The sequence below is a fragment of the Hylobates moloch genome, unplaced genomic scaffold (assembly GCF_009828535.3).
Source record: "Hylobates moloch isolate HMO894 unplaced genomic scaffold, HMol_V3 SCAFFOLD_8, whole genome shotgun sequence".
NCBI classification, from domain to species: domain Eukaryota; kingdom Metazoa; phylum Chordata; class Mammalia; order Primates; family Hylobatidae; genus Hylobates; species Hylobates moloch.
In genome coordinates, this window is record NW_026652283.1 from 79269060 (window position 1) to 79295505 (window position 26446).

Genomic DNA, 26446 nt, shown 5'->3' on the forward strand with positions numbered 1-26446 from the left:
GTGGAAACTAGAGAGGCGCAAGTGCTCATGGTCACTCTGGTCTTAGCAGAAAAGCTACTAAGTTACCATGATTTCCATAAAGAGTTTTAAAACGTGTTAAACTCTTTTTTTTTTTTTTTGAAAAGGAGTTTTGCTCTTGTTGCCCAGGCTAGAGTGCAATGGCGCCACCTCCGGCTCACGGCAACCCCTGCCTCCTGAGTTCAAGCAATTCTCCTGCCTCAGCCTCCCGAGCAGCTGGGATTACAGGCCAACCACACCCAGCTAATTTTGTATTTTTAGTAGAGACAGGGTTTCTCCGTGTTTGTCAGGGTGGTCTCGAACTCCCAACGTCAGGTGACCTGCCCGCCTCGGCCTCCCAAAGTGCTGGGATTACAGGAGTGAGCCAGTGCGCCCAGCTAAAACATGTTAAACTCTTGAACTTAAAAATCTGAACATGTCAAGACCAGCCTGGGCAACAGAGTGAGGCCCCATCTCTGCAAAAAATTAAAAAATTAGCCTGCATGGTGGTGTGTGCTTGTAGTCCCAGCTGCTCGGAACACTAAAGTGGGAGAATCGCGTGAGCCCGGGAGGTCGAGGCTGCAGTCTCCCGAGTAGCTGGGATTACAGGCACACGCCACCACGTCTAATTTTTTTGTATTTTTGGTAGAGACGGGGTTTCACCATGTTGGCCAGACTGGTCTCAAACTCCTGACCTCAGGCAATCCACCCCCTCGGCCTCCCAAAGTGCTGGGATTACAGGCGTGAGCCACCACGCCTGGCCAACCCTGCCTTAAAATCAATCACTCACTCAATCAATCAATCAATCACTCACTCAATCAATCAGAACGTGGTGATGGGAACAAGAAATAAACTGATTTCATCACCAGGCTTGACTGGCTCAGACATGCTTGACCCACCTACCCACCCAAGAATAAAGAGACACAGGACACCCATTTCTCAAGGTATTTCTTTTGTAAAGGAGCCAGATTTGGCAACTAGACTGAAAATCTTCCAAAATTCTGTACAAATGTGTAATATACAAATATACACAAGGCTTTTGCCAAGAAAAGACATCACAACAAATGACAGAGGTGGCTTTGGTGTCACATACCACCTACAGCATCTCAAACCCCTAGGAATGTGAGGGGCTGATGGACCACAACATAGGCTACACATGTAAACACGCTACATTACACTATATACACTGGAGTATAAAAAACCCACTGTCCTCTCCGGTCTGTTCACAAGCCCTCTGGCGGGAAGGAAGGCCATTCACCAGACAACCCACATAAGGGGAACTTCTTTAAGGTGGGAGGGAGAACCCTGCAGAATGAAGTGGTTCACCCTAAGATCTATTAACAGCACAAGGCATGCCCTTAAAGAGACAGGCGGTAAGAGCAAATTCAGGAGATGGACCACTTCTTGTGCTCCTTGTCATCTCTCTCTCTCTCTCACTCCATCTCAGTGAACCGGGCAAACATGGCTTTCCGGACAGCATCTTTGTAGGAATCGGCGCCCGACAAACCATATGCGCTGCCTTTGGCTCCTAGGCCAGCTCCCTTTAGCCGAACTTGAGCCTGGGAAAGCACAGAGACTGTCAGCTGGCAGGTAGGGTATGGGCTGCTCCACCTCTCACCATGCCCACTCCTTACCCAGCAGGACCACCCACCAGGAGACAGAAGAAAGAAAACTGTATATGAAGACAAGGATTTCTCCAGAAGAGACCAGGAGCAAGTGTAAGGACTGGAGGAATAAAATGGGCTACGGAACACAGGCAGATGAAGCAAATCACCCACCCCTCAATGCCTGCTCAGCAAGCATCCATGCCTAGGAAAGGGCCCCAAAGTACTCCTCTGAAGCATGGGAAAGGCCTGGTAATTACAGGCACAGATTACACAAGACAGCTCGATGTCAGCAGAACTCACATAAACAGGATGAACATGGTCTACAAGAGTCTGACCTAAGCTGTGCTCCCAGGACAGAACAGGGGCAATTACAGGTGGAGCTCCTGCCTAGAAGGCCAGTGGGTAGGGGCCTCTGATCCTGGGATATGATGCCTCAGTGTGGGCTCTGATCAATTTAAAGATTTCTTTTTTTTTTTTTGAGACGGAGTCTTGCTCTATCACCCAGGCTGGAGTGCAGTGGCGCGATCTCGGCTCACTGCAAACTCCGTCTCCCGGGTTCACGCCATTCTCCTGCCTCAGCCTCTCCGAGCAGCTGGGACTACTGGCGCCCGCCACCACGCCCGGCTAATTTTTTTTGTATTTTTAGTAGAGACGGGGTTTCACCGTGGTCTCGATCTCCTGACCTCGTGATCCGCCTGCCTCGGCCTCCCAAAGTGCTGGGATTACAAGCGTGAGCCACCGCGCCCGGCCCAATTTAAAGATTTCTTATCGTGGGTGAAAACCCTACTAAATTTTTTTTTTTTTTTTTGAGACAGAGTCGCTGTTGCCCAGGCTGGAGTACAGTGGCGTGATCTCGGCTCACTGCAACCTCCTCCTGCCAGGTTCAAGCAATTCTCCTGCCTCAGCCTCCTGAGTAGCTGGGATTACAGGCACATGCTGCCATGCCCAGCTAATATTTTGTATTTTAGTAGAGACGGGGTTTCACCGTGTTTCCCAGGCTGGTCTCAAACTCCTGGGCTCAGGCAATCCACCCGCCTCGGCCTTCCAAAGTGCTGGGATTACAGGCGTGAGCTCATGCCTGTAATCTGCCCTTTCATGCTAAGGTAAAGCTGCTCCTGGCTCCCAGGCTCTATGAGTGCTCTGATCTCATCTCTGGAACCAGCCGGTAAGCCTGGCAAACATCAAGGCCTGACCCTACTGCTTACCTCAATGGGAGCCGTAATGCCTTGACACTTTCGTCCCAAGCCAGAGCCTTCCCGCCAGCCCATGGCCTGCAGCATCTTGTTGCCAATGTTACTGTGGTCAATGCCATCTTTGGTGGGTTGCTCGTAATTCCTGCCAGTGGCAAACACACAGTTACTTAAAACAGCCAGGGCCCCAGCTTACGAACTGGAAAATGTGCACATCACATACACAGTGCCAGCATCAAACTGCTTCTTGCGCTTGGGCTCTGGAGGTTCTGGAATGCCGTACTTCTCCCGTCTTTCTGCAGCTCGGTCTCGGTATTTCATCTACATGGGAGAAAAAACACTGCTGGAAATGTTCACAGACTTCAACCTGTAACCGTCTAATGCACCTATTCAAAACTATCCCCTCAAGTATTTTTAAATCTGAAGAATGCTTTTTTTAGACTGCTCTGAAATACCAAATTCCCTTGTTCCCCTCATCATACCTAGTCATATCTGAAATGTTAAATTTGTAGATATGAATTGTGTGGAACCAAGGGCAGAACTATGTCTCCAACAAGCAGTTTTATTTAATTAGCCACCCTCTGTCAAGCTATTCAACCAGCCCACTGGGCAGTGGGTACAGCTTGCGAAGAGGAAGGCAGAATTGCCCGTTCTCCTCAGCATTTGGACAGGCATACCTCCAACATCAAGGAGGCTTCCAGAGACCTGTTCAGCAGTCCCTGGGGAGGTGGAACCATAGACAGTAGGGCGGGAAGGGTGTAGGGAGAAGAAAAGCAAAAGCCTTAGCTACAAACACTTCAGAATTATCTCGGGGTGGAAGATTTCTAACCCACTTGCTCATTTCTAACCCACAGGCCTGTATTTGCATTTAAATCCCTGCCCACCTGGCCGCTAACCTGCCCCAACCACCAGCACTAACTGCTTGCCCATTATTGTGTCACAAGCTTCTCTCTTGCCTTTGTTCCCAGATCTGCTTGCCACGCCCTGCTCATCCTTCCTTTCATATCACCTGCAATAACCTCATGTCCTGCTGTCCTTTGGGATTAATTTGAAGCCCCCTTCTTTGCCCATGAAGGCTTCCCTAGCCAGGCCAAACTAGACCACCCTCTCCATAACAAAATCCAGTGTATTTAAGCAGTAAGCTCTGGCATTCAAGACCTGTGAGCAGTCTCGGCAGTGTGCTTCTGCCTTATGCACCCTTATGATGAAGGGACAATGTGAGGCTCATGAAGCACACAAAGCCTGGGTCTAGGCTACATGAACTACAATGGTCAGATAACAAGGGTATGACAAATCCTTCTACCCTGCCCCTGGGATCTGGAACTAAATGCTACAAATAAAAGCTAAAGGCGATTATCCCAATATCCTCTTCCCTGTGGCAGTTTCCCATTCACCTCTCTCTCCCTTAGCTCCAAGGCTTCCAGCTCCTGCTCGCTCAGCCTGGATCGTCGGTAGATGTCCATGTTTTGCTACACAAAAGATTTGAAAGACACAGTAAGGACTCAGACCATCTTAATTTGAAATATCCTAACATTAGTAACATCTACTGTACTTTAAGAGCCAAAGCCCAAACAATACACAATCACATAAAAACTATAGTCTGATGTGTGTGGAGCTGCCAGACTCCTTCCACCGTCATCGGGAACAGCTTTCTGTAAGGCCATCATTAATGGCAGGTATTTTTGGAACCGTCAGGACTGTTAGGGCACTCAAATTGTCTCACTGTCTCCCCTCGCCCCCTCAGATCAGCTAAGAAAAGCATGGCCACCTTGTGAAGGTCTGAGAGTTGCTGGTGCCTGACTAGGGCATCTTTGTTCGGGAACTGGCGCCGGCACAGCAGACAGGCCATCTTCTTCCAGTCAGCTAGCTTCTCTTCCTCACTCTCAAGTCTCTCCACGAGCTCCTCCTCATTGTCACTGTCACCACTGTAAGCAGCAACCAGACCCCTCTGGGGACAAAAGGAGGGCAGGTCACTGGAAATGTACAATAGGAAGATGGCGATGGCTATGTACCTGGATAAAGTAATGCCTCATCCGAAATGTTAACAAATCCCCATTACTGTATGTCAACTTTAGTAGTGAATTACATTTTGTCAACTGCGTGGAACAGTCAGGTCCTTGACGGCTAGGCCTGACAGCCTCCTGGTACCAACCTTCTTGGAGCCTAAGAAATGGATTCCTGGGTGACTACCTTTTTCTATTTCTTTTGAGAAGGAGTCTTGCTCTGTTGCCCAGGCTGGAGCGCAGTGGCGTAATCTCAGCTCACTGCAACCTCCGCCTCCCAGGTTCAAGTGATTCAAGTGTCTCAGCCTCCCAAGTAGCTGAGATTACAGGCGCCTGCCACCACCCCTGGCTAATCTTTTGCATTTTTAGTAGAGATGGGGTTTCACCATATTGGTCAGGCTGATTTTGAACTCCTGATCTCAAATGATCCGCCTGCCTTGGCCTCCCAAAGTGCTGGGATTACAGGTGTGAGCCAAAGCGCCAAGACTCTTTTTTTTTTTTTAAATGAGACAGTGTCTTGCTCACTGCCCAGGCTGGAGTGCAATGGTATGATCCCCAAAAAGTGCAGTGGCTCACTGCAGCCTTGATCTCCTGGGCTAAAGCAATTCTCTTCCCTCAGCATCCCAAGTAGCTAGGAGTACAGATGCATGCCACCACACCCAACTAATTTGTTTCTAATTTTTAGTAGAGACGAAGTCTTGCAATGTTGCCTAGACTGAGTGACTATTTTCAAACCACTGACCACACATAAAAATCCCAAATACAACATATCAGAATAATGGCCCACCCAGACCAGTATCTATCTAGTAAAACAAGCTTTTTTTTGTCTTAATTTTCTCTTTCCAGACCATTAAAACTCTCTACTCACAGATGCAATGAAACTTAATTAACTGAGCTTAGGAATTGAAGCTTCTTTCGTCACTCCATCTTATCTGCTCTCACAGAAAACAAAGCCCCGAACATGGAATCTATGTGCAGACACTGCTCCAATACCCATCAACAGCAATCACATTCAGTTTTAAGTAGGAATCACATTAGCCAAGATGCAGCTGAGCCTTAAAGTGAGACACAAACCACAGATAGGGTCTTTAAAACACTGGTGGTACTCCCTTACTTTGAGGGGATTCTCCTCATCTCCGTTTCGCACCAATTCTGGGATGAGCTGCTGCCTTTCAGCTAAGGCTCCCTGGGAAACAGAGGACAAGCCATGAGACTCAAGTTTTAGGTAAGTTCCCATCATGACGTACTGGCCATTCCTGCTATTACCTTCTTCTCAAAGAGAGCAAAGCCAGCGTCTGCTGCAGCAGATTCTCTCCTTTCTTCTTCCCTCAAGGAATTGACAGGCTGAAAGCTATTTTTAAAGTTTTCTTTCTGCTTATTCAAACTCTTAGCCCAGCGTTCCATGTCTTTGGCGATCTAATGTCAAACAACAACAACAAAAAAACATTTAGTCCCCTGTGCCATGAGAATGAGCCATTAAGGATCTTATCTCAACTATATGCCCCGTAACAAACCCCTTTTACTCTTACTTCCACCGACAAATATTTCCATTAGATATTATCACATATAACCAAAGTCATTCATAAATACTGCTTGAAAAGCTTTGAGATTTCCAGGGCTTCTTTTTCTAAGTACACAGGCTAACTGACAGTCAAGATATGGTAACAATAACAAATTGCAAAATGCTGTGAGAACTTAGTATGAATAAAATGTGGAGCCCAATTTTTAAGAATCCAAATAATACTGACATAAATGCTACAACCCCAAAACCAAGAGTTCAGCCCAATACCTCAATGAGAGAAATATGGGTCATGTTCTAACCTGCTGGGCTGTTTTGCTCTTGGGTTTCTCCTTCTTCTCTTTCCCCTCTTTTGCGGGAGGCAGGCCTGTCTGCTGGTGGGAGCTAGACTCTGCAGCTGGCACGTAGGTCTCTTTCTCCCCATCCCAGTAAAGGTACTGCTGGGTTAAGGAATTATAGTAGTACTAGAAAACAACAAACAAAAAACAATTAATGCAGACATTCTGCTATGTCAGTCGATTACATATTTTGTCAAAAAAAAAGATAAAATATGTTGTGGACTAGTGATATTTCCTGCCCAGAAAGGACCCTTGGCACACCTTGGTATAAGTAAAGATGATGAACCACCTAGCAAAGAGGTGTGACACTGCCAGAGTAAAAATAGAATATGAATTCTTTAAAAAGTTTAGTTCCCAGCCGGGCGCAGTGGCTCATGCCTCTAATCCTAGCACTTTGGGAGGTGGTGGTGGGCGGACCACCCAAGGTCAGGAGTTCAAGACCAGCCTGGCCAACATGGTGATAACTCATCTCTACTAAAAATACAAAAATTAGCTGGGCATGATGGCACACCTGTAATCCCAGCTACTCAGGAGGCTGAGGCAAGAGAACTGCTTGAACCTGGGAGACGGAGGAGGTGGCAGTGAGCCAAGATCGTGTGCCACTGCACTCCAGTCTGGGTAACAAAGACTCCGTCTCAAAAAAAAAATGATAATAAAAATTTAAAAAGTCTAGTTCCCATTAATTTAATCCCTGGACCTACCTAGAGGGCACCCAAAGAGCAATTTGTCTCACTCTGTTCCACAGACTATTTACATAAACCAGGCAGCCAGAACAGGTGGGCGTGTCATGGAGTTCAGACATCTGCCATGACAACAGCTCATCATTGGGCCCATCCACATAGAATCCTTTGGATACCAGGCAACCACACACAGGGTGTAAACACTAGCTCAGAGCTGGAAGGAGGTGTTGGTGAAGGGACCCAAGCTCAGCAGGAATTGCAACAGAGGAGAGGTGTCACATATCCTCTCCTCTCCTTTATTTATTTTCCAGTCGCTCACTCTATCTGCTCAACAGGGACCCAGGAGACAGTGTCTGTCTCTTCTGGGTAAGGTGGCGTGGCTAACAGACACAACTTCTTCTTTTTTTTTTTTTTTTTTCAGACGGAGTCTCACTCTGTTGCCCAGGCTGGAGTGCAGTGGCACGATCTTGGCTTACTGTAAGCTCCACCTCCTGGGTTCACGCCATTCTCCTGCCTCAGCCTCCCGAGTAGCTGGGACTACAGGCGTTCGCTACCACGCCCGGCTAATTGTTTTGGTTTTTTTTTTTTTTTTTTCTAGTAGAGACGGGGTTTCACTGTGTTAGTCAGGATGGTCTCTATCTCCTGACCTAGTGATCCTCCCGTCTTGGTCTCCCAAAGTGCTGGGATTACAGGCGTGAGCCACTGCGCCCAGCCTACAGACACAACTTCTAAGGCCACCAAAGAGAACTGACAGGGATTAAAAAAACAAAAAATGAACTGACAGGGAAATAAATGGCCAGGCTTCACAAACAAGAGAAGTGGAAGAGGCATGCAGAGGCTTGGCCTGCTTAGGCACATCACACACAGCTTCACACTTCAATCTCTCAGAAACCACAACCTATCAATGCCAAGTTCCTGTTAAAAATACTTATTTTACTGTTCTAGATATACAGCTCCCGGTCATAAATAGAGTTATTTATGGGGTGTTAAAGTTGTTTTTCCCTTTTAAAAGTTATATATGCCACCAAAAATAAAACACCACTCCATACATCTGCTCAATTCTACCTTCCAGAATACACAGGGAGGCAAAGTAAAGGATGCTGGACACAAAAGATCATCTATTGTCTGACTCCACTTATATGAAATGTCAAGAACAGAGGGCTGGGCACGGTGGCTCATGCCTGTAATCCTGGCACTTTGGAGGCTGAGGCGGGTGGATCACTTAAGGTCAGGAGTTCGAGACCAGCCTGGCAAACAAGATGAAACCATGTCTCGACTACAAAAATTAGCTGGGTGTGGTGGGCGCCTGTAATCCCAGCTACTAGCTACTCAGGAGGCTGAGGCAGGAGCATCGCTTGAACGCAGGAGGTGGAGGCTGCAGTGAGCCAAGATCATGCCACAAAAAAAAAAAAAAAAAAAAAAAAAAAAAGGCAAATCCATAGAGACAGAGAGTAGATTAGTAGTTGCCGGAGGAGAGTACAGAATGGGGAGTGACTGTTTAACAGGTACAGGGTTTCTTCTTGGAGTGATGAAAATGTTCTGAGATTAGACAGTGGTAACAGTTACACAACACTGTGAATATACTAAAAGCCACTGATTTGTACACTCTAAAAGGTTAAATAATAAGGAGAAAAGTACAATTTAAAATTTCTAGCTACGTCTTTCCATAAATTGTAACTTGACAAAATAATCTATAGCAACAGAAATCAAAATAGTGGTTATTGAAGACATAGGTTACTGACCAGCAATGGGCGTGAGGATTAGGTGGGCTGGGAATAAGTGGTGGTGTATATACACATGTAATATACAAATGTATAGACATGTAAACATTCAAAGAATTGCACATTTCTGTTTTGTGTATTTTTCTGTGTGTATGTTATACCTCAAAACATTTTTTAACCCTAAAATTAAAACTTACAATCTCCAAATAAAAATTACATTTTGGTGGCTTTGAAGAAGTTAAAACTAATCTGAGTCATATATTCTTTTGCAGGAAATATTTCATTTTATACCTCATAAATGCACTAAGCGAAACTAATTCTAGTGAAATTGAGGAGGAAAGCAGCGCATTTACTTGCGAGTTGGGGTCATAATAGAGCCCTGTTGTCGGATCATAGTAATATCCTGAAGATTCATCATACTGGTAAGTGGACGTGTCAGGTACTGCTGCAAAAACAAAATCCAGCATACAGTCATTCCAGGTAAGAAATGGCTTTATTTCAAATTCTAAGCCAGTGAGATGCAGCAGGCCTAATGTTTCTTCTCTGTCTCACATCCCCAAGTGTCCCTCTGACACCCGCAAAGGGAGAAGAACTCTCATTAAACAAAGACAACAACTAAGACCTTCCAACTGTCAACAGCCCCATGAGGTTTGGCTTACCATATTTGGTACCAGGAACTACACCAGTAGGGGAAGCGGCTGGGGCCTGTGTACTTGTGCTAGTGCTAGGCTGTGCTTCCTCAGTCTGGAAAGAACAGCAGCTTCAATATAATTTCAACTGTAAAGCCTTTTAAGAGAGCTAAATCACTGCAATCATCCAGGAGGAAGGGCTCCCCTGACAGACACACTGTAGCAATAATCTAAGGCAATCCCTCAGCAAAACCCATGTTGACAACTTTCTTGCTTTCTTTTTCAAGAGGAGTCTTGCTCTGTTGCCCAAACTGGACTGCAGTGGCACAATCTTGGCTCACTGCAACCTCCGTCTCCGGGGTTCAAGCAATTCTCCTGCCTCAGCCTCCCGAGTAGCTGGGATTACAAGCGTGTGCCACCACGCCCGGCTAATTTTTGTATTTTTAGTAGAGACGGGGTTTCACCATGTTGGCCAGGCTTGTCTTGAACTCCTGACCCTGTGATCCGCCCGCCTTGGCCTCCCAAAGTGCTGGGATTACAGGCGTGAGCCACTGCGCCCGGCGACAATTTACTTTTTTTTTTTTGAGACGGAGTTTCGCTCTGTCGCCCAGGCTGGAGTGCAGTGGCACCATCTTGGTTCACTGCAAGCTCTGCTTCCCAGGTTCACGCCATTCTCCTGCCTCAGCCTCCCGAGCAGCTGGGACTACAGGCGCCCGCCACCACGCCCGGCTAATTTTTTTGTATTTTTAGTAGAGACGGGGTTTCACCGTGTTAGCCAGGATGGTCTTGATCTCCTAACCTCGTGATCCACCCGCCTCGGCCTCCCAAAGTGCTGGGATTACAGGTGTGAGCCACCACGCCCGGCCCTGGCAACAACTTTCTAAAGGTCAAGTTGAGGCATGCATAAAGTATAAATACACAGTTAAAATTTTATATATAAAATATACATGCACATACATATCATAAAATTAATATTTTAAGACAACAGAAAGAAATAAAGTTGAAGTGTGTATTACTCAATCCTGGCTCATATAACAGGAAAGGGTAATACTTGTATAGCAAAACAAAATTTCCCCATCAGCCACGAGTTCTGTATATAGGACAACAGGATTACCGGAGAGCCAGGTGGATTGGAGGTTTGATTATACAGCTGAGGACTCTGGGACACTACAGCCGCTGAGGTGGTGGTCACTGCTGTGCCTGATGATAAACACAAGTGTTAGGGAAAGCCAAGGCACTGAATGCCAACCCAAACATCTTTATTTGTAATGCCCAATCTAGCCTTCTTCTGTCATTGTATATGTCAGTTCTTCATAAGCTAATTCCCACTAAGTACCCTAGAATCTGTGACATTTTCATTTTCTTACAATTCTACTAGATGTGATATACAAAGTTAAGGATTCTGTATCATGGCTAAGAAAAAGAGAAGAGGCCGGGCGCGGTGGCTCAGGCCTGTAATCCCAGCACTTTGGAAGGAAGAGGCGAGCAGATCATGAGGTCAGGAGATTGAGACCATCCTGGCTAACATGGTGAAACCCCATCTCTACTAAAAATACAAAAAATTAGCCAGGAGTGGTGGCGGGCACCTGTAGTCCCAGCTACTTGTGAGGATGAGGCAGGAGAATGGTGTGAACCTGGGAGGCGGAGCTTGCAGTGAGCTGAGATCACGCCACTGCACTCCAGCCTGGGCAACAGAGCGAGACTCCGTCTCAAAAAAAAAAAAAAGAAAAGAAAAGAAAGAGAAGAAAGGATTTGTATTTGCTCTGGGGTTGAGAAAGATTTAACTCACAAGGCTTTTAAAAGCCTGAAACAAAAATTAAAGCCAAGGCTTCTTAGAGAGGCTCTTCTGATTGATGTCTGAGCACCAGACTCCAGGGCCACATCCTCTCTGCTCACCTGAACTTACATGGGCACTCATAACTCCTAACACAGAGAGGGCAAATACAGAGTTGAATTCCAAGAATTAAACTCATCACAACATGGTCTCTAAGACCTTGTATTAACTCTGGGCAGGGCTGGGTGCGGTGGCTCACGCCTGTAATCCCAGCACTTTGGGAGGCCGAGGCGGGCGGATCACGAGGTCAGGAGATCCAGACCATCCTGGCTAACACAGTGAAACCCCGTCTCTACTAAAAATACAAAAATTAGCCAGGCATAGTGGTGGGTGCCTGTAGTCACAGCTACTCGGGAGGCTGAGGCAGGAGGATGGCATGAACCCAGGATGCGGAGCTTGCAGTGAGCCAAGATCGCGCCACTGCACACCATCCAGCCTGGGCGACAGAGCGAGACTCCGTCTCAAAAAAAAAAAAAAAAAACCTCAGTGTACACAAATAACCGTATTCTTCCCCAGAACCTTGGGTACATGATGACAGCCCTGAATATGCCCCCTAAATTTTTTTTTTTCTTTCCTTTCTGAGACAGAATCTCACTCTGTCGCCCAGGCTGGAGTGCAATGGTGCTATCTCGGCTCACTGCAATCTCTGCTGCTCGGGTTCAAGCAATTCTCCTGCCTCAGCCTCCTGAGTAGCTGGGATTACAGGTGCCTGCCACTGCATCTGGCTAATTTCTGTAGTTTTAGCTGAGATGGGGTTTCACCATGTTGGCCAGGCTGGTCTTGAACTCCTGACCTCGTGATCCACCTGCCTTGGTCTCTCAAAGTGCTGGGATTACAGGCGTGAGCCATCGTGCCCGGCCATGCCCCCTACAATCTTACAGAGAAATGGACTTGTAGCTTTTGGTCCAGTTAGGACATTTAATCATATTTCTTCAACCGTAAGTGTTTAAACAAAAGGTAAAAGGGAGATGAAGTTTACTACCTGATGCAGATGATGCATCAGATTCCAATCCTCCAGCTTGTTGTTGATAAAACTGCTGATAATCCTGTGAATACTGAAGAAAAGTCCACCATTAAAGTTGCTATTCTCAGACACACTCTGAAAGACTATAAGGTGGATGCTGCTAAAATCTACCTACCTGAGCATATTGGGCATAGCCATCTTGACCTGGCTGCAGATAATTGTAGTCAACACTGCCTCCTTCACCACTTTGAGACTACAAAACATCAAAATGAGACAAAGACAAACTTAGTGGGCATTAAGGAAAAAAATTCAGAAGAAGTCCCTAAAAATGAGCTCGTGATGCTGGGCGCTGTGGCTCACGGCTGTAATCCCAGCACTCTGGGAGGCTGAGGTGGGTGGATCACCTGAGGTCAGGAGTTCAAGACCAGCTTGGCCAACGTGGTGAAATCCCATCTCTACTAAAATACAAAAATTAGCCGGGCATGGTGGCAGGTGCCTGTAATCCCAGCTACTCAAGAGGCTGAGACAGAAGAATTGCTTGAACCCAGAAGGTGGAGCTTGCGGTGAGCCAAGATCGCACCACTGCACTCCAGCCCGGGTGACCAGAGTGACACTCCATCTCAAAAAAAAAAAAAAGAGCTCGTACTGCGAGTACCACAGGAGAGGTCATGTCTGTGAATCTGGGCACCACCACCACACTACCTCGAGCAAAAAGATGCTCGATCTTACCTGGGTAGATGACCACTGAGCAGCAGCAATAGCTGTACTAGCTACAGAGAAGGCGCTGACGCGGTTACCATCTGAGAGGACCAAGTCTCTGAAACCACAAAGATCCAATCATGTGATTCTATCTCAGTATTCCCACAATTAGTGCCCCTATACCACCAACTGATTCACTCCACCCTTTGTCAGTTCTCAAATGCCAGCAAGGCCACATTTCATAGGGGGAGGGCTCTTCATGGGGAAATTCCTCAGTAAGCAAGTGGCCCTGTAGTATAATTGCTATCCCTTGTAACCTGCCATCTAATAAAGAGTTTTTTGGATGTGCAATGATACTAAAAAAAAGGGAAATTTACCATGTTAGAGTTAAGCACTATATACATGGAATTATTAGCACGCTGTTCTGGAAGGAACAGGTTATTTCTGGATGGGTTAGCACTATACTGCTGCAGTTTGCAAAGCATGTGTTCTCAACCCATCTGCCATACTTGCCTTTCTCCTGATCTGAAACCATTTCAGGCAACTTCATCAACTGGTTATACAGGACAGTAGGGAATAATCACTAAAAGAAGACAAACGTGTCCCTCCTGGCCTTGGCAATCAGGGAGGATCACAGTGTCTCAACATACTTGGGGTACAGGCTTGGCGTTCAGTTAGCACGCTATACAAATGTGCAGATGCAGTAGTTTGAAATAAGGACAATGAAGCCACTCACTTTCTGGCACTTTTTGCAAAATCAACCCCAATAGTTTTGCCATCAATTTTCAAAGGAGGATGGAGACTCTGTAATATCTGAAGCAGCTGAGAAGCATCCTGAAGGAGAATGTGAAGAAAAAAAATGTGTAATGTAATTAAAAATCTCTCCCTACCATCTACCCCATTCAAAGTAGTTTTCTACTAAAAAAAAAAAAAAAAAGGCAATTAATTCCTTATTGTGTTTGCAGATATGAAACCTCAAGAAAGGAATACCTCTCTTTCCTCTAAGATGTGAAGGTTTCCAGTATTACCAAAAGAGCAAATGCTAAACCAATCTAAAACAAAGTACATCTAACACTTGGGAGGCTGAGGTGAGCAGATCACTTGAAGTCAGGAGTTCGAGACCAGCCTGGCCAACATGGCAAAAACCCATCTCTACTAAAAATACAAAAATTAGCTGGGCGTGGCTGGGCGCGGTGACTCACGCCTGTAATCCCAGCACTTTGGGAGGCCGAGGTGGGCGGATCACGAGGTCAGGAGATCGAGATCATCCTGGCTAACACGGTGAAACCCCGCCTCTACTAAAAATACAAAAAATTAGCCGGGCATGGTGGTGAGCATCTGTAATCCCAGATACTCTGGAGGCTGAAGTGGGAGAATGGCGTGAACCCTGGGGAGGTGGAGCTTGCAGTGAGCCGAGATCATGCCACTGCACTCCATCCAGCCTGGGCGACAGAGCGAGACTCCCTCTCAAAAAAAAAAAAAAAATTAGCTGGGCATGGTGGCGGGCACCTGTAATCCCAGTTACTCAGGAGGCTGAGGCAGGAGAATCGCTTGAACCCTGGAGGCAGAGGTTTCAGTGATCCGAGATGGTGCCACTGCACTCCAGCCTGGGCGACAGTGAGACTCCATCCCAAAACAGAACAACAACAACAAAAAACAAGTACAAAGGACTAAACTGTGGCTCAAAAAATTCTGCCAGTTGCCTAGAGGTATACACATTATTTTTACTACTTACTGAAGTCATCAGGCCTGTAATTTCACAGTGCAAAAACTGTCATTAGGGAGCCTTGCATCTTGGGCTTCAGGAGCCTCAGACAGTTTCAAAACTGGATGAACCACATTTGCCTCTTAAAGCTGTTTCTTTTAAAAAGGAAAGAATCGATGAGAACCTCACCATTGCAGAAGACAGCTGCACAAATGCGAAGCCTCTGTTCTGCTGGGTCTGTTTGTCTTTTATGAGGCGGATGTTATTGACTGCTAAAGACGCGTAAGGAGACAGTGCTGTCATGATGGAATCCACCACAGTGTGCGGAGCTATGTTCCGAAGAATGATCGCTAGGGGTAAATGAGACAAATGACATACACATGCATTCCCACCACCAACGTACCAATGTTTTCCAAGACAGGGTCAAGTACAAACAAATCCATTTGGGACATTCCTAGTGTATTTTCTACCCTGACTTGGAGAAGATTTTAAAAATCCAGTCTTTTAAGGGACAACCCGAAGCTGCTGCTGCTCCTTAAAAAAGGGTAGGAGAACAGAAATTTCCAACTGAGGTCAATTTTTTTTTTTTTTTTTGAGACGGAGTCTCGCTCTGTCACCCAGGCTGGAGTGCAGTGGCGCAATCTCAGCTCACTATAAGCTCCACCTCCCGGGTTCATGCCATTCTCTTGCCTCAGCCTCCCAAGTAGCTGGGATTACAGGTGCGTGCCACCACACCCGGCTAATTTTTCGTATTTTTAATAGACACAGGGTTTCACCATGTTAGCCAGGATGGTCTCCATCTCCTGACAACTGAGGTCAATTTTTAACATGAAGACCAAAAGGTCATGTATGAACTTACTATCACAGTAGTAATCCACAGACTGAACCGACTCTGTGGTTCCAGGAGGCACTTCCTGTTCAGAGTCTAGAAGGGAAAGTGATCCAATTAGAGACAAACAACTAATGTATTTTCACCAAAGAAATACATTAAAATCCCCACAAGTTTTTATTTTAACCACGCAAAACAATCGTTTTTTTCTTTTTTAAGCACTTGTGCCTATAGTAAAACCTCATTAATTGTGACATGGTTAACGCAGAATGCAAACTTTGGGCCACAGTGGGACTGACACTACCCTGCACTAAAGAAAGGCAGATGCAGAATGCAAACCAGGTGAGCAGACTTAATTCTAGAAAACAAAAGAACTTTCTGTGCTCTCACAATCATGAGCAGCATTACCTAACCTAAGGGAAAAGATTTAAAGAAAACAGACAAGTTGTTTAAGTACACTAAAATCTATACTTTTCCTCAGGCTCACGGTTAACAACCCTACTTGTCAGATTTTTGTTTTGTTTTTTTTTTTGAGAAGCAGGATCTTGTTTGTTGCCCAGGCTGGAGTGCAGTGGTATGACCATAGCTCACTGCAGCCTTCAACTCCTGGACTCAAGCAATCCTCTCACCTAAACCTCCTGAGTAGCTAGGACTACAGGTGTGTACCACCACACCCAGATAATTTAAAATTTCTTTTTTTGTAGAGGCAGGGTCTTGCTATCTCTTGCCAGGCTGGTATTGAACTCCTGTCCTCAAGTGACCTTCCCACCTTGGCCTTGCAAAGAGTTGGGATTACAGTGAGCCACCGCTCCCTGCCCCAGTTAGTAGGTTTTAATGCATATTGCAAACAGCTGAATCCAGTCTTACCAAACTTGTCTGCTCCACATCGGAAGCATTTTAGTCTTTTCCTGAAATTGTTAAGGCAGCACTGAAAAAAAAAGTTTTATCTGTAATTATTTCTCACATTAGGCCAGGCTTTCTAGTAACAATAACAGTGGGGCCATGGGTAGGTCCCAGTAACTAACAGAAAAGCAGAAAGTCTCGTGTAGCTGAGACATGGGGACATAACCTAAAAAATTCAGAATGTAACACTGTTAAAATCTCCCAAGAAAAACAAACTTTGCTGTATGTTGAAGAAGAATCCCATTATTATCAAGCTGAGGAAAGGGTTCAGTTAATTTGAAAACTCTACAGCAAGCCACTGGTGAAGTTATTCCTTGTTATCAACAGAGCACTATACATCCCATCCTACACACACAAACACAAGGTAAACTAACCACTATCTAGTCCCCTACTGGACAGCGGACAGTTTGAGCACTCTCGAAATATCAATGTCGACATTCAAGTTCAAAATGGTAAACCTTATATAACTTTAGCAGGGTTCTCAACTATTTTGGTTAATACAGTCAAGAGACTACCCCAAAAACTGAGAGCTCTAGAATTCAATAAACAGTAACGTGAAACATACCTAAAATCTTAATCACTAGGCTTAGAACCTGCATCTTTTTTGTTGTCCTTTTTTGTTTTTTGAGACAGAGTCTCACTCTGTCACCCAGGCTAGAGTGCAGTGGCGCGATCTGGGCTCATTGCAACCTCTGCCTCCCGTGTTCAAGAGATTCTCCTGCCTCAACCTCTGAGTAGCTGGGATTACAGGCGGGCACCATGATGCCCGGCTAATTTCTGTATTTTTAGTAGAGACGGGGTTTCGCCATGTTGGCCAGGCTGGTCTCTAACTCCTGGCCTCAAGCTATCCACCCGCCTTGGCCTCCCAAAGTGCTAGGATTACAGGCCTGAGCCACCACGCCCGGCAGAACGTGCATCTTAATAAACGAAACCTCTAGTTCTATCATCTAATACCAGTGTAGGAGGACCCAAGGAAAGTTACAAACCATGAATATTACTGGTAATTGAGTAATCATTTCCTTGTCTGGACAGTCAAATAAACAGAAAAAACAGCAATATCCTAAAGGAGTTTTGTATATTTGGGAAGAACATATGCTTACCTTGTTACAAAGCCAATCTTCAAACTTAGGTCTGGGATTGCTATAATGCATTGCAATGTGCTTTCCTTGAATCACCAACTTTTTCTGTAAGAAAAGAAGGAATTAGTTATTCCCATTGTGAGGAACATGTGTCCATTTTCCCAGGGCAGAGCACACTTCGGAAAAATCAGTGCTCTGGAATTAAATGGACAACATACGGGGAGGACCAACCACCGCCACCTATACTCTGCCCATCCAATCCTTCAGATAGGCAGTAAGAGAATGGGATGTGGAGTAAAGGTAAACGGAGTCAGGGAGTGCTGAGAAAGCTGTCAAACACTAAACGCTGACTTGCACCAGGCCGTGTCTCCAGCGGAGACAGAAGTCCTAACATTCAGCATTGACAGGCTGCCTGAGTGTGACAGTCTACTTCAAAAAGCAGAAGACACAATTCTCTCAGTTCTGAGATTGTCTCCTACTTTTGCCCTTAGCATGGTGTCCTTAGGCTTCGCTTCACCTTTTTCCCCAGTCCCCCATCCTTATGCAAAGTAAAAGCCTTTTACATTTCTCCTTCCCCCCCACCCCACCTTCTGCTTCAGGATGTGTCCTTTGAGGGGAAAGGGAGGGGAACTCATTTTTAAAGGGAATCTGGTTACAATTCTTTCTCAGGAGGGACTATTCTGAATGCCACCAACTCTAAAACAACTGAGACTTTTTTCCTGTCAACTGCAACCACGTCATGTCCTAGGTGACAGATGTGTTTTTCACTAAAATGGATGGTACTCTCTTCAAGGTGAGTAACCAGGAGGCCAATGAAGTTTCTTCAGGGGGGTAGGAAAAGCTCATAAATGCACACACCACCTCATCCTTCAAGTCAACCATATGACTACAAGGACTTAACTTTAAAAGGTCAAAATTCTGAGCTGAATCAATCTAGCCAAGAGTATACCTAGCACCTACCCCTAAAGAGCCTTCATTTAACAGGAGCATCTTTTCTTTTTCTTGGGGGTGGGGGGATCGAGGGTAGGGGTGGTTTGACACTATAAGAACAGATTTAAGTAGGTGGTTAGATATCCAAATTTTAAGAAGGAGTCTAACCCCTCTAAACATACATACTGTTGAGCAATTTGGTTCTTGCAAATCCTGGAAGATTAAAGACATGCTGTGAATTTTGTCTCTGCGATATCTAAAGACAAGACTGCATGTCTGGCCAGGAGAGAAAAAGCTGAAGGGCCATCCACTCACTGTGATATACAGAAGCAAAAATAAAAAAGCTGAGAGATATGTCAACAGATCATCCCACTAGGAGGGATGTGTGCTGGGAGACTCCAAACTACCAGTGAGTCCCTAATCCTACTGGCCTTTTATTTCTGGAGTGAATTTGAACAGTAATGTGTTACACAGTAACATAGCTTTGTATACATTAAAATTGTGAAGGCTTTTAAATGTCTTACAGGTTTTAGTTTCTTAGGAGTTTTAAACTCCTAGGTTAGTCATTCTGACATATCCACTGCATCAAACAATGCTATCATGTCAAGAAAGCAGACTCACATGAACCTTGTATATGCTCTGGATTTACTAGGATGGTATCTATGGTATGAAATGAAAGAAGCTCTACTTTTAATAAAATCAGGCTGTGATTTCTGGGTTAGGAAAATGAGAGGCTTAAAAACTTTAACAAATCAGTCAATCAAAGTGATACCCTCATTAGTGAGTCTTGTTATAAATGGCAATATTACCAATCAAAGAATGTAACTTTTATTCACGGATTCATGGATGACTCAAATCACAGAATGCTGCAGAAAAGCAAGACAATGAGTCAAGCAAACTTCCCAGAATGCACTTGGTTAAAGGCATTCAATAATGTGCCTTGGAGTTCTTGCAAAAAATGTTATTTAAGTGCCAAGCACTGAACATTATCTTGACAAACTGAAGAACACTTCAGTTAACACTACCTCGAAGAACCATCAATGACTTGCTTTGAACAGACTATAAAAGGCATTCTCAGGGAGATTAGAATGTTAATGCCACTCTAACTAGATTAGACAGCAGCAGGATACCATTCCCAGGCTAATCTCATCAGACTTATTGTTCATAAATTCCACTAAGTCCTTAAATATTCCCTGAAGACCCGTCTGAGCAGTTATGCCTCCAGGAGGCTTTGTGGTCTTCAGGCAGAAATAAGGAATTACTTATAAAAATGCCTGCCACAGACTTTCACTATGTTCTCTTCACTGTCAAATGGAGAGTTTGATATACTAAGCTTACTCTCAATGGACATAATAGGAATATAACAAAGTAGAAAAAAGGGAAACATTAAGATGTTTTAGCGATTACCAGACAGGTATTCAGTAGTTAACAAAGCCCTGCCAGGTAGGTAGCCATGTTTAAAGGCAGAACAAATTCTACAATGAAGTCCTTGGTACTGTACTTATTCTAGTAACATCAATTTTAATATATACAAAGCTTTTTTGTTTTTTTAAAGTCACTCCTTTGGAACAAACCACTCCTTCAACCTTTTTTTTTAATTGTACAGACTTGTTCCATTTTCATGAATATCTAGACTTGGTGAGTGAAGCAACCTGATTGGCTTCCATCCAGCTGGTAGCATCTTGCAAGTGATAAAACTCCACGAAGGCGAAACCACGGCTTACACCTAGAGACAGCATTCAGATATAGACGGGATACTTGTGTTAGTCAGTTCCTTTATAACAGGTGAATCTCTCTCCCACTGCTTCAACACTGCGTGACAAAGCCAATTGGGAAGCAGCTTTACAAATGTGACTTGACTTGGGGATCTTCTTGATACTTTGCCATGGCAAGGAACAAGCCGCCTGAACTAAATGCCACTCCATTTGATTCCACGCTTAAAGTAACCATGCAACCGACTATAGTCAAAAAAAAAAGGAGTTTATAAATCATTACTTACCTAAGGAAAAAAAAGTCCCTAAAACAAAGTTTAAAAAAGTTCCTCAGATGCTAACATGGTTTTCAAAGAGTCACATTCCTTAGCCATGGCAAACCTTTCATTCTGAATTCATGTGCTTGAAGATTGGGGGAATCAGGATGTTCTTTAGGGACTGAGGTGGGAATGGGGAAGAGAATGATAATGTCAGGAACTAAGCAAGCTCTCACCTGTTTTCCTCTTCATCAGCCTCACATCCGCAGGCTGAGGGCCTTCGAAGGACTCCATCATTTCTCGAATCTGCACAGGGTTTTACATATTTACAGTTAAAGCTTTTGCCACACACTATTCTACATGGAATAGGAATTACATCAACTGTTTAATTAGCCAAGTTTTTTTTTTTTTGTAGATGGAGTCTCTGTCTCTCACTCTGTTGCCCAGGCTGGAGTGCAGTGGCATGATCTCAGCTCACTGCAACCTCCACCTCCTGGGTTCAAGCGATTCTTCTGCCTCAGCCTCCCAGGTAGCTGGGATTACAGGCGCCCACCACCACGCTCAGCTAATTTTTGTATTTTTAGTAGAGATGAGGTTTCACTGTGTTAGCCAGGCTGGTCTCGAACTCCTGGCCTCAAGTGATCTGCCAGCCTCCCAAAGTGCTGGGATTACGGCATGAACCACCATGCCTGGCCTAATTAGCCAAGTTTTTATCTTCTATCACCAAAATGCAATTTTCCTAAAAGGCACAAAAAAGAGAGAACATTTCTCATAGAAATTAATGCATTATAACAGCACTGAAGGCATTCATTAAATATTGCATGGGAATTTCCCTCGGGTGTAATTAATTTTTCCTTTTTTTTTTTCTTTTTGAGACAGGGCCTAGCTCTGACATCCAGGCTGAAGTGCACTGGTGTGATCTCAGCTCACTGCAACCTCTGCCTTCCTGGACTCAAGTGATCCTCCCACCTCAGCCTCCTAAGTAGCTGGGACTACAAATGCACACCACCACACCTGGTTAATTTTTGTATTTTTTGTAAAGATAGAGTTTTGTCACGTTGCCCAGGCTGGTCTGGAACTCCTGGGCTCAAGTGATCCAGCCACCTTGGCCTCCCAAAGTGCTAGGATTACAGGAGTGAGCCACCAAGCCTGGCCACAATTAATTTCTGTTATGATACACATCCTTGCTTGTGGTATGATGTCTCAAGCCTCCATCCTTTAGTCTAATCTCCCTGTCCTTTGTTCTACAAGATAGTACAGTGGCTCATGCCTATAATCCTAGCACTTTGGGAAGATGAGGCAAGATGAGTGCTTGAGGACAGGAGTTTGAGACCAGCCTGGGGAACACAGTAAGACCCCATCTCTTTTTTTTTTTTTTTTTTTTTGAGACGGAGTCTCGCTCTGTGGCCCAGGCTGGAGTGCAGTGGCGCAATCTCGGCTCACTGCAAGCTCCGCCTCCCGGGTTCACGCCATTCTCCTGCCTCAGCCTCTCCGAGTAGCTGGGACTACAGGCGCCCGCCACCACGCCCGGCTAATTTTTTGTATTTTTAGTAGAGACGGGGTTTCACCATGGTCTCGATCTCCTGACCTCGTGATCCGCCCACATTGGCCTCCAAAAGTGCTGGGATTACAAGCGTGAGCCACTGCGCCCAGCCAAGACCCCATCTCTATACAAAAATTTTAAAAATTAGGCCTCGTGCGGTGGCTCACGCCTGTAATCCCAGCACTCTGGGGGGCCAAGGCAGGTGGATCACGAGGTCAAGAGATAGAGACCATCCTGGCTAACACAGTGAAACCTCGTCTCTACTAAAAATACAAAAAATCAGCCAGGCGTGGTGGCACGTGCCTGTAGTCCTAGCTACCTGGGAGGCTGAGGCAAGAGAATCGCTTGAACCCAGGAGGCAGAAGTTGCAGTGAGCCGAGATCGCGCCACTGCACTCCAGCCTGGGCAACAGAGTGAGACTCCGTCTCAAAAAAAATTAAAATAAAATAAAATAAAAATTACCCAAGCATGATGGTATACACCTGTAGTCCTAGTTACCTGGGAGGCTGAGGTGGAAGGACTGTTTAAGCCCAGGAGTTCGAGGTTACAATGGGCTACTGCATCACTGCACTCCAGCCTGGGTGACAAAGTGCGACCCTATCTTTAAAAAAATAAAAATAAGGACTCGAGATTTAAAAGAGGCAGTGGATGTGTCACTGTCCCCTAAAGTACATCTAATCAAGAATAGCCTTCCTGCTCTTTGAGGCCTACTCTCAAAATAAGGAAAAAAATCAACAGCCAAAAAATGAAGAGCCTGACGATAAACTTTTTTTTTTTTTTTTTTTTTGAGATAGAGTCTCACTCTGCTGCCCAGGCTGGAAAGCAACAGTGATCAGTGGTGTGATCTTGGCTCACTGCAACCTCCACCTCCTGGGTTCAAGCAATTCCGCCTCAGTCTCGAGAGTAGCTGGGACTACAGGCGCAATCCGCCACACCCAGCTAATTTTTTGTATTTTAGTAGAGAGGGGTTTCACCATGTTGCCCAGGCTGGTCTCCAACTCCTGGGCTAAGGTAATCCACCCACCTTGGCCTCCCAAAGTGCTGGGATTACAGGCATGAGCCACCACGCCAGGCCAGGTAAACATTTTTAATGGATCATACTTTACATACAGTTAAATTAGTGGTAAAAATTTTCAAAGTTCATCACATTCTTAGGCTCCTAATAAATCAAACATTAACTGGGGCTAGAATAAAGTATTCTGGCTGGTAGGCTTGTTCCAATGTCAGACCAACTCCTTTTTCCAAAAGACCACAAAAATATACTAGTCTCTTTAACAATAATATCAGGCATGAATACTACCATGAAAAAAAAACAGGGTGAAATTTGTGGAAACAAGATTCTCACTGGCCTCTACTTTCCATAATTAGGTGCAACGGCTGCAAGACTACACACAGCCAATCCTCATTATCCTCAGATATCACACCTGTGAATTCAACCACTCACTAAGTAATTTCCAACACTCAAATCAATACTTGTAGCAGTTTCTTTTTTTTTTTTTGAGACAGAGTCTTGCTCTGTCGCCCAGGCTGGAGTGCAGTGGCACGATCTCGGCTCACTGCAAGCTCTGCCTCCTGGGTTCACGCCATTCTCCTGCCTCAGCCTCCCGAGCAGCTGGGACTACAGGCGCTCGCCACCATGGCCGGCTAATTTTTTTGTAGTTTTAGTAGACAGGGTTTCACCGTGCTAGCCAGGATGGTCTCGATCTCCTGACCTTGTGATCCGCCCGCCTCGGCCTCCCAAAGTGCTGGGATTACAGGTGTGAGCAATCGCACCTGGCCAACCCTCAGTAATATTCTTTCAGGCTTAGCTAGGCTTTTGAAAACTCTAGCCCCTAGCCACAATAGCACTTTGCCACTCATCCCTCTCCTGCCAAAAGCCTCTGACTCCAGCCAAATCAAGCTGATTGCTAGGTCTTATCTAGATTGAGTACCTTTCTATTCCCTGCTCATGTGATACCCCTCTGCCTGAAGGGCCCATCTACCACACCATTCCCTTAGTTTTCCACGCCTATAATCCTAACACTTTGGGAGACCCAGGTGGGAGGACTGATTGAAGACAAGAGTTCAAGACCAGTCTAGGCAACAAAGAGAGACCTTGTCTCTACAAAAAACAAAAAAACAAAAAAAAACCGATTAAAAAAAAATTAGCTCGGAGTGGTGACACATGCCTGTAATCCCAGCTACTTAGGAGGCTGAGGCTGGTGGATTGCCTGAGCCCAAAAGTTGGAGGCTGCCGTCAGCCACAATCACGCCACTGCACTTCAGCCTATGCGACAGAATAAGGCCTGTCTCACAAAAATAAAAATAGAAGATTCCTTACCCTCCACTAGTAACAAGTTCCCTTAAATAATCTTCAAGAGCTCTTAGGCAGACCTCTTTCAATAGGACCTTTTCCAACATGACCCTCTTTTTTTGAGACAGGGTCTTGCTCTGTCGCTCAGGCTGGAGTGCAGTGGCGTGAACACAACTCACTGTACCCTTGACCTCCTGGGCTCAAGTGATCTTCCTGCCTCAGTCTCCCAAGTAACTGGGACCACAGACAAGTACCACTAAGCCTGGCTATTTTTTTTTTTTTTGGAGAGATGCGTCTTACCATGTTGTCCAGGTTGGACTCGAACTCCTGGGCTCAAGCAGTCTTTCCACCTTGGCCTCCCAAAGTGCTGGGATTACAGGCATGAGTTACCATATTTGGCCTCTGACCCCTTTCTATTCTGCATTGTCACCATTATCTGCTGACCTTAGCTACTCATCCATAAGCTTTTTTGAGGCAAGATCCATAGCTCTGTATCACTGTAGCATCTAACATGTACAGTGTAGCAGATGTGCAGTGGATCACAAATAATGGTATGATTACCCACTATTAACTCTAATATCCTGTCTCACATTTGTCACATTCATTACTTCCAGGGTTTAGAAACCCAAAGCTATGGGAATCCAATGCTTATTTTGAGCTTTATCCAAAATTCAACTAAACATTAGTCAGAATATTACTCTGATTACTCTAAGAAAACAAATACTGGCACAATGCTGTTTTAAAACCTCACATTCATTTTTACCAAGAGCACTGGCTGAGTAACATACTGTGTTCAAGGGTTGGGGACACAGAGGTGACTAGTTCACACAGAGGCCTATTTTCAGAGATCTAGTGGTAGAGATGAGACGTGTGTTGATAGCTACAGTAAAGGTGCTACACAAAAGTCATGAATACAGTGCCTTAGGAAGAGGATAACGAAGAAGCTCTGCCCGATAGATCGGGCTTTATATACAGGCATCTCCAAGGAGAAAAAGGCACAACAGTAGAGCAATGGACATGTCCAAAGTCCAGGATGTGGGAAGTAGGGTGTGGCTGGAAGGAAGGGTGAGGACCAGAGATGCTGCTGGAAATCAGGCAGTGCCAAGTACACTAAGACTCTAATTGGCCAGTCTGAATGAGCCATCCTTTTTAACAAGCTTTTCTGAGGTTTCAAATGGGTAATTTTTTTTTTTTTTTTTTTTTTTGAGATGGAGTCTCGCTCTGTCGCCCAGGCTGGAGTGCAGTGGCGCGATCTCGGCTCACTGCAAGCTCCGCCTCCCAGGTTCATGCCATTCTCCTCCCTCAGCCTCCCGAGTAGCTGGGACCACAGGCGCCCACCACCTCGCCCGGCTAATTTTTTTTATTTTATTTTTTTTAGTAGAGACGGGGTTTCACCATGTTAGCCAGGATGGTCTTGATCTCCTGACCTCGTGATCCACCCGCCTCGGCCTCCCAAAGTGCTGGGATTACAGGCGTGAGCCACCACGCCCGGCCGAGTAGTTTAATTTTCAACAAATAAAAGGGTGGCCAGATTATAAAGAAAATTAGATATTTACCAATCATCCTCATCTAATAAGTAACTAATTCAATAAAAATATACTGATTATCTTCTAGGAGCTAATGAAGACAGAAGACCTGCTCCTTGTGGTTAAAGACATTCAGAAAACTCATACATTGAGCTTCAAAGCCTAAATATAAATATGGTAATTTACTTCTTTTTGTTTCTGAGACAGGGTCTTGCTCTGTCACCCAGGCTGGAGTGCAATGGCGTGATCTCAGCTCATAGCAACCTCCGCCTCCCAAGTTCAAGCCATTCTCCTGTCTCAGCACCTCCCCAAGTGGCTGGGACTACAGATATGTGCCACCACACCTAGCTAATTTTTGTATTTTTAGTAGAGACAGGGTTTCACCATGTTGGCCAGGCTGGTCTCAAATTCCTGACCTCAAGTGATCCACCCACTTCGACCTCCCAAAGTGCCTGGGATTACAGGCATGAGCCACCGCGCCTGGCCAG

General features: G+C 45.3%; 1 protein-coding gene across 1 annotated transcript in view; it reads right to left on the minus strand.

The window, feature by feature from the left end:
• Positions 1 to 928: 928 nt before the first annotated feature.
• Positions 929 to 26446, minus strand: part of RBM5 (RNA binding motif protein 5) — a 31244-nt gene continuing 5726 nt past the window's right edge. The window contains exons 5-25 of the mRNA XM_032161521.2: positions 20833 to 20902; positions 20280 to 20353; positions 17719 to 17802; positions 16583 to 16643; positions 15746 to 15811; positions 15076 to 15236; positions 13918 to 14015; positions 13212 to 13299; positions 12658 to 12735; positions 12501 to 12573; positions 10799 to 10884; positions 9715 to 9799; positions 9409 to 9500; positions 6619 to 6780; positions 6064 to 6213; positions 5912 to 5983; positions 4563 to 4742; positions 4189 to 4263; positions 3018 to 3115; positions 2810 to 2939; positions 929 to 1556 (exon numbers count right to left, since the gene is read on the minus strand). Coding sequence (XP_032017412.1) covers positions 1431 to 1556; positions 2810 to 2939; positions 3018 to 3115; positions 4189 to 4263; positions 4563 to 4742; positions 5912 to 5983; positions 6064 to 6213; positions 6619 to 6780; positions 9409 to 9500; positions 9715 to 9799; positions 10799 to 10884; positions 12501 to 12573; positions 12658 to 12735; positions 13212 to 13299; positions 13918 to 14015; positions 15076 to 15236; positions 15746 to 15811; positions 16583 to 16643; positions 17719 to 17802; positions 20280 to 20353; positions 20833 to 20902 — 2109 coding nt within the window. The 3' untranslated portion in view covers positions 929 to 1430. The remainder of the gene's footprint in view (positions 1557 to 2809; positions 2940 to 3017; positions 3116 to 4188; positions 4264 to 4562; positions 4743 to 5911; positions 5984 to 6063; positions 6214 to 6618; positions 6781 to 9408; positions 9501 to 9714; positions 9800 to 10798; positions 10885 to 12500; positions 12574 to 12657; positions 12736 to 13211; positions 13300 to 13917; positions 14016 to 15075; positions 15237 to 15745; positions 15812 to 16582; positions 16644 to 17718; positions 17803 to 20279; positions 20354 to 20832; positions 20903 to 26446) is intronic.